Source organism: Vicia villosa, linkage group LG1, assembly GCF_029867415.1.
Source record: "Vicia villosa cultivar HV-30 ecotype Madison, WI linkage group LG1, Vvil1.0, whole genome shotgun sequence".
Taxonomy (NCBI): domain Eukaryota; kingdom Viridiplantae; phylum Streptophyta; class Magnoliopsida; order Fabales; family Fabaceae; genus Vicia; species Vicia villosa.
The window spans coordinates 122,345,593-122,354,597 of NC_081180.1; the positions used below are offsets into that span (position 1 = coordinate 122,345,593).

The 9,005-nt window shown below is 24.2% G+C and overlaps 1 protein-coding gene across 1 annotated transcript; it reads right to left on the reverse strand.

Annotated features, from left to right (window-relative positions):
• Nucleotides 1–837: 837 nt before the first annotated feature.
• On the reverse strand, nucleotides 838–1,473 carry LOC131615912 (putative lipid-transfer protein DIR1). The gene is made up of 2 exons (XM_058887102.1): nucleotides 1,133–1,473; nucleotides 838–1,041 (listed from the first exon to the last, which is right to left on the reverse strand). Exons 1-2 carry the CDS (start codon nucleotides 1,437–1,439, stop codon nucleotides 1,001–1,003), a joined length of 348 nt encoding a protein of 115 aa, XP_058743085.1. The 5' UTR covers nucleotides 1,440–1,473; the 3' UTR covers nucleotides 838–1,000.
• Nucleotides 1,474–9,005: the final 7,532 nt, after the last annotated feature.

Sequence of the window (9,005 nt, forward strand, 5' to 3'; positions counted from 1 at the left end):
GACTGTTTGGCCCAAATTTTTATCTACTTTTCTTCTCCTTATAAGGAGGTGGAGGGCCAAACACATTTTTTATAAAGCTCTTATGAAAAAAGTAGCTTTTTTTTAAAGACAAAAAATAGAATAAAAGGAGCTTGTAAAAAAGGAGTTGAAACCAACTTTTTTGGAGCTTAAAACATGTGGTCGCGGTTCGAATTCCGTTGAAAACACTTTTCTTTAAAAAAAATGGCACTAGTACAATAGACGGTAAGTTTTTTTCAAATTTTTCTATGGTTCATAACATCTAGAGTTATATTTTAATTATTCTTTTTTAATAATAATACTAGGATTTTCAATAATAATATTATTAATTTCTTAGTAAAATGTCATCTCCGATAACTTTTTACTGCATATCCATATAACAAAATTTACCGTTGGATTGAAATCTAACATCATATATATCATGTCTATAAAATTTAACATCAATCGGAAATCATTTGATATGTTAAAGAGAATGATCAATATTAACGGTTTTGTTGAAGTTTTATAAGATGTTAGTTTTTATGCATCTCGTACACATATCTAACGATCTCCGATTGATGTTAAATTCTATATACATGATCTATATCATAATAATTTTTAATATAATGGTGAATTTTGTTATAAAGATATGTAGTAAAGAGTTATCAGAGGTGTTAAATTACTAAATTTGAAACAACTTTTAAATTAAAACTAATTTTAAAGTTTAAAAAATAATCATAACCAAACAACTTTAACTTTATTTTAAAAGCTCTTAGTTTTAACTTTAACTTTAAAGTAATTTTTAAGACTTAAAAAAGTTGGGTCAAACGAGCTTTAAAATAGAATTAATACATGTATGATGCACTTTTTATATTCATCATAATGGGATCATGTAATTGATCTCTTGTAAATACAAATAAAAGGAAGGGAAAACATAAAATAATAACTAAAAAGACGCATCACAAGTCTATTTTATTTTATTCATGAGCATCACTTTCAGTCTTCAAGCCTTAGATGAAGGAGGAGGATGAGGAATAATAAAACCTGAAAGAGTAGAAATGTAAATGAAAATTATTATTATTTTTCATAAAAAAATAATTTTTGTTAGATAGGTAATAAAAAGATGGTAACTTACTTCCACACTTGTCCGTAGGAATATTTTTAGCTTGACAATATTTTGCCACATACAAAACTTTTTCAATGCTGATCTGACTCTCAATAGGACCCAGATATTTACAATAACATGAGATATCAGCACCTTTTAATGCTGCACAACAAGCTGCTGATGGTGGAACTGTTTTCCCCTCCTTTTTAATGAAAGGCAAACATTGCGTTTCAAGGCCAACTAGGTTACCACCACATTCAATTTGAGCAGAAATTCCTAACACTAAAATGCTTGCAGTAAGCATTATTGTTGCTAAGCATAAGCATCTAGTTGCCATGGTGATGAAAATCTTAGTTTGATATGCAATAAGATGAAATATTTTTTGTTTATATTACCAATGATGCACTAGAGAATGGTTTATATAGGAGATTGATGATGTGAGAAAGAGCATATTTATTTAAAAATATTATTTATGTTTGATTTCAAAAAGATATAATTAATAAAATCCGATATTAAAAAAACACCTTTAATTTTTTTTTTATAAATTAAATTAAATTAATCTAATTGTTGAATTATATTATCTTGATGATCTTGAATTAATCTAATTGGAACTTTTTAGGCTCTCACATGTATAGGGAAGACAACAGTTGTACTGATGCTTTTGTTAACTTAGGCCTTAGTTTAACTGATATTACTTACTACTCTATCATTCCGACTTCTATTCAAGCAGATTTTATAAAAAATTGGTTCGGTTTGCCATTCTATAGGTTTATTGTCTCTTGATAGAGTTTTGGGGGTTATCCCCCAATCGTTTTGTATCATCTTCGTCTATTTTGATATGATCTCATTTAAAAAAAAAAATACAAAGTTTCAAACAAGTTAAGAATTTATTTATGTATATTTTAATAGTTGATATATATATATATATATATATATATATATATATATATATATATATATATATATATATATATATATATATATATATATATATATATATATATGGCATATCATATGAGAATAACACATTTATATGAGAATGTGAGAATGAATCTGAACAATTGAATTTTAAAATAAATGGTGGAGATTATGGGTGAATCTTTTTTTCTCTCTCCTACATTTTGAAATAAATGAGGTAGGAGAGAGAAAAAAAGATTCACCCATAATCTCCACCATTTATTTTAAAATCCAATGGTTCAGATTCATTCTCATATAAATATGTCATTCTCATATATATATATATATATATATATATATATATATATATATATATATATATATATATATATATATATATATATATATATATATATATATATATATATATATATATATATATATATATAGAGGAGGGTTATATTGACTCCAAGAGTAAGTGTTCAACACTTACTCCAAATCATAACCATTGATTATCAGTAATCCAACGGTTTTAATTAAAGTTTTATATAAAAAAATATTTCCTAAAATAATTAGATTAAATGATTAATTAAAACCGTTAGATTAATGAAAATCAATGGTTATGATTTGGAGTAAGTGTTAAACACTTACTCTTGGAGTCAATATAACCCTCCTCATATATATATATATATATATATATATATATATATATATATATATATATATATATATATATATATATATATATATATATATATATATATATATATATATATATATATATATATATATATATATATATATATATATATATATATATATATATATATATATATCTTAAAAAATATTATGATCGAATATCAAATAGTTTTAAAATTTAATAAAATATCATATGCTTCATATAATTAACTTAATAATTAGGTACAAAAATCTGTGATTTTCACGAGGTAAATAACTTTATAAAATAAAATACATTATTTCAAAAGTGTAACCCAACTAAAAAGTACATCTTTTTCTCTCATAAATAAAGTATATAAAGTTTGATAATAATGAATATTGTGAGAGGTAAGTACATTATTTTGGTTTGTTTAGTTTTTAAAAATTTACTATTGATAAATAGTTATATATGGTTTGAAGATGATTTTTTTGATAACTAAAACAATGAATCCACATGTACAATTGTAAAAATTTGTCTTCTGGTTTGTTTGAGAAGTAAAATTAAAAATTATGACTTGAGAAAAATATACATATTTTTTAGAATTAAATTAATTTTTTATTTTATGTTCAAAAGTTTATATGCTGTTAAAATAAAAGAAGAAATAGTAGTACACAATATTAAAATAGAGATTTTTTTTCTTCAACTTGTTCAATAATTTAACATTTCAAAACTTTTTAACAAATTTATGTTGACTTTCATCACATTACACATCTTTATTGAATTTTTTTTCAGAAAAGTATAATATTTTACTTATATTATTAAAGGTTAAAATAATTTTTGACATTTAATAACCATAAATGTGCTATTTTCCACTTTTATGTTTTTTACATGTTTTAAGTTCAATTACTTCTCACCAAAACTATTAATATTAAATATAAAATATTTGTAGTTATCAAATTTATTTTAATTAAGTTTTTAGTATATATATATATATATATATATATATATATATATATATATATATATATATATATATATATATATATATATATATATATATATATATATATATATATATATATATATATATATTCAAATTCCGTTTACATCCAATATAAGTCTAAAATTTTTATACCAAATCTCAACTGTTAACTAGTAACAAATCCGTGCATACGCACAAGTTCTGATTTGGTACGCGTATTTGTTTACATTATATATTTATTTTAAATAGAAGATTAAGAAAGAAAAAAATTTAAATCAATAATAGATTTTTTTGTATACAAAATATTTAAATAAATAAAATTGTTTTTCTGTATATTATTTTTGGATCATAAATATCATCTTTCGTATATAAAATATTTAAATTAATAATGTTTAAGTGTTATTTAAAAAGATATTTGGATCATTAGTAAATTTTTGTATATAGAAATATTTAAGTCAATAATATATTTTTTTCCCGTATACAATTTTTGAATCAATTTTTTTTGGATCACAAATACCATTTTTCTAATATAAAAATATTTTGATCATTAATAGATTTTTACCCTATACAAATATTTTTTATGTTTAGGTATCGCTTACAAAAGTATCTGAGTCAGTGGTAAATTTTCGTATATGAAAATATTTAGATCAATTGTAGTTTTTTTTTCCGTATACCTTTTTTTGAATAAATTTTTTTGGGTCATAAATACCATTTTTCATATATAAAAATATTTAGATCAATAATAAATTTTTTTCCGTATACAAATATTATTTTTGTTTAGGTATCATTTACAAAAATATTTGAATCAATAAAATTTAATTCTAATAGAATTTGACTATAATAATAGTAGTATTGTACGATTGAGTAAGTAATATACTTTTTCCTTGATATATATATATATATATATATATATATATATATATATATATATATATATATATATATATATATATATATATATATATATATATATATATTATATATATAATATATATATAATATATATATATATATATATATATATAATATATATATAATATATATATATATATATATATATATATATATATATATATATATATATATATATATATTTCTCCTATTTACATTGATAACATATATTTGTGAAAAGACATCAATAACAATTTTTTTTTAATTTTTAATGGTGCAAATATTATTTTAATTGTATAAACTTAATTAATGACATATATTAATATAATAATATTTTGAATCATATAAGTTAAAGTTAATGATAAGTGGCCCACATTTTTGTATTTTATTCAATAACACACCTTTTTAAGTATATTTTTTAATTCATTATAATTGAAATAATTTAATTATAAACTAAAATTATTATTATTTTCATAAAAATATTGTATCTTAAAATAAAAATTATTTCAAATTATTATTTCTTCGTTATTAATTTTCAATTATTAAAGTTAATTTTTAAAAATTAAATATTATTTTAAATGTAAATTAACAATCATTTAAAATTATCATAATAATCTTTTATTAAAAAATTATTAGAATATTTTGATTAATAATTTATTAGAAATAATAATAATAATAAAGTTATAAAAAGTGAAAATGAAAAGTGAAAAGTGAGATAATAATAATAATAATAATAATAATAAAGCTAATAAAAGTGTATTTTTGTTATTTATAGAACAACAATTTTATTTGATTTAAGTCAATAAAATATTATTTGATTTAAAAAAAAAATTAAAAAATAGAAAATTTTGTATAAAATTGAGAGAAAAGAATTTAGTCTTATTAAAAACCACATTTATTAATAATAATTTTTAAAAATCATATTTTATAAATAAAATATTAAAAAGAATCACGTATTTATTTATTATCGGATGAATTTAGACTTCTTCACTTCAAGTAAATTTTGTTTTATTATTTACTTTAAATTAATATAATTCAATTTAATTTAAATAATTTGAAAAAAATTATTTTGTTTTAAAATAAGAATCATAATTTCAAAAAAAAATTTGAGTTATGATTCATTATTTACTTTACCTGAATAGAATAAAATTTAGTTTACAGAAAAAACGAGATTATTTAAAAATAAGATGAAATTATTTTTTATTATGTATAATGAATTTTTTAGAAATATTGAAAAATCTTTATGTTTTTTTAAGAAAGGGTTAAATATGTTTTTGGTCCTTATAAATATCTCAAATTTTGACTTTCAGTCCCTATAAAAAAAGTCATGTTTTAGTCCTTATAAAATTGGTTTTGCATGACGTTTTAGTCATTCTACATGGACTAAAACTACGTGCATAACTAATTTTGTAGGGACTAAAACATGACTTTTTGTATAAGGATTAAATCTTAAAATTGATAATTTTGTAGGGACCAAAAACATATTTAACCCTTTTAAAAAATATTAAAAAGAAACATGTTTTTATTTATTACGAAAATGGAATGAACTATCTTTAATAAGAATCATCTGAATCACTAAGTGGTCATTTAATAGTCATTAGATTAAAGTAATATCAAGAGTAAAAGAAGTGTAATTGTTAGTGTAATTTATTGAAGTCCAGCAGGCAAAATGTTTCAAAAAGGGGGGTTCCCGACTAAACGAGACAAAAGAGAGTCAAGAATTACACATGCACAATGTTTACATGAAAATTACAATAACTTTAACTATGGTGATATTGAAGATGGAGCACATTCTAAGTCCGGGGTAGGAGCGATCCTTCGAGCTCTTGCAATTTGTACACTTTGTGAGGGAGCTTTTGGTATATGCGATATGGTCTTCCCCAATTGGCTTGTAGCTTCTCCTACTGACAGAACATGACAGCATACACTATATTTGGAACAAATATTATACACTTATGAGATAATAGTCAAAGAATATTTACATTCATTAGGCATAATTAGACATAAGTAGTTTTTCTATTATACATTTTTAATTCCTGTATATATTACATGTTGATAATCAATAAAGATCATCGAAATATTTTCCTATATGGTATCAGAGCTAGTTTTTCGATCAGCCTTCATTTCTAGCCACCATTCAAACTCTTCCGCACCACCCAAACTATCCCTTACCTGCAGCCATGACAGCCCCAACATCTGAAACAACAACCCAACAACCCAAATTCCACACTGCTTTTGGAATCACCAACGTGAAATCCATCATTCCAATCACGTTGGACAACGATTCAAGCCTCCATCTCTCATGGTCTGCGCTGTTTCAAGTTCAAGCGTGTGTTCATAACGTGCTTCATCATAGTGTAACAACCCGATTTTATTAGATATTTTATTTATTAGCTTATTTGTGTGTTTTATTAATTATTTGTTTATTTAATTATTATGTGGTATTACTAATTAATTGAAATATCTACTAATATGCATATTTGTGTTTTATGATATAATTAGGATATTAGTAGTATACTATGTACTGGGCCTAATTAATAATTGGATGGATGGGTAATAACATAACTAAGCCCATTAAGAGAAAGATAGTAAGAAGAGGAAAACTAGGGTTTTAGAGATAACACAATTTGGGGGAAAGGAAGAGAAAGAAGAGAATAGAGGAGAAAGAACATAGAAGAGAAGAAGAAGGAAATTGTAGATTTCTTGAAGAGGGTGGATTTAAGAGTTAGAGGTAAGGGTTTGAATCCAAGTTCTTATAGATTATATGATTGGGTAATGTGTGTTGTTGTGATTATCTCTTCATCTTTGCAATTTCATGGAAACATAGAAAAGTTAGGGTTTATGAACAAATGCATGAACTTATGATTTGAACTGTGTTTTAATTGATGTTTGATGATGTTATGATGTTAGAAGATCCATAAATGTGTGCTATATTTGTGGTTATAACATATATTCTATTGTTGTTCATGATGGTTGGTGTTTTCAGTTTGATTTGGGTTGAGTTTAAGGGTTTTGGGATGAAATTCACATGCTGTTTTCTGAGATTTGGGATTTTCTGAAATCGCCAGTTCGCGCCGCGAACTATTGTTCGAGCCGCGAACTGCTTGGCAGAAACTTGGGGATTATTTGATTCACTCAGTTCGCGCCGCGAACTTTGTTCGAGCCGCGAACCCTGTTTTACAGAATTTTTTCCAAACTTTGAAAGGCCATAACTTTTGATCCGTAACTCCGTTTTATGCGCCGTTCGAAGCGTTGGGAAGCTAATGAGATTGTCTATATGATAGGATAGAATGGATTGACACTTGTTTTATAAATTATGATGATAATTGAGAATAACATTTACCTATATGTGTATGTTATGGATGAATTGTGCATGATCAATGTTCATGGATGTATTATGTGATATGATAACCGCGATTTATGTGATTGAATTCTAAATGCTAGTTGATGTGGAATAGTTTAAATTGGATATTAATATATGGATAACATGTGATTACTTATGTGTGTATTATGAAATAAGACTTGTGGTTAATATTCATATATGTGTTAAGTGATGTGATATCCATGATATGTTATAATGAATATAAATATACATTTATATGTACTATTTGAATGTGTCTTGTTGATAATGATCATTTAAAGGTGTATGTATTGAGATGTGGATTGTATACTTGTAAATGCTTTTATGTGTGTTACGTTTTGGTATGTAATGAATAACAACTATAGGTAAGATGTGTGGTAATATATGCATGATGATTGTGATTGGATATATGATGGTTGTTATGCCTTGTTGTAATTGTTAATTGTGTTGTGAATGTTGTGTACAATTGGCGGATAATTCATAGAGTTGGATTATTGTGGTATGCGGTAAGTTAAGATTGATGAGATAATCTTAATTGCATAAATTGTTGGTAATTGTACATACATTCATAGCATGGTCGGCTTTATGGTGGAAGCGGTGAAACTTGGGTTCACATGGTAAGAGACGTTGATCCTTGAATGGAAACAGGCGTAGCAGACGTGATCCTTAATTGGAAATAGGCGTGTTGGCTTTGATCTTGTCCGGATCGGGAGCGTGGCTTGGATTCTAAACATTGAATCAGAAAGCGATGAAACATTGGATTCACATTGGGTACCACATGCATAGAGTCACATGTCTTGCATTGAGTCACATTGGTGTTATGTGATGTTTGAATGTATGCAATTATGTGATTGTTATGTGTGTATAAGATGTGATAAGTGAATTTGGTGACTCATTTTATATGAATTGTTGTTGTGTTATGAATGTGATATATGTGATTTGGAGCACATGTGATACATATGTGAACTTATATGTATTAATGATATATGTATATATATGTGAATATGTGAATCATGTTTGATCACTTAGAATTGAATGAGCTATGTTGTATGACATGAACATGTGAATCTTGATTAATTGCATATGATGCATGTTTATGGGGAGAGTGATGAAT

Coding starts and splice junctions, on each gene's coding strand:
- LOC131615912 (XM_058887102.1), bottom strand. CDS start 1,439: ATGGCAACTAGATGCTTATGCTTAGCAACAATAATGCTTACTGCAAGC. Junction 1,042..1,132: donor TCCTACGGACAAGTGTGGAA/GTAAGTTACCAT, acceptor CTACTCTTTCAG/GTTTTATTATTCCTCATCCT.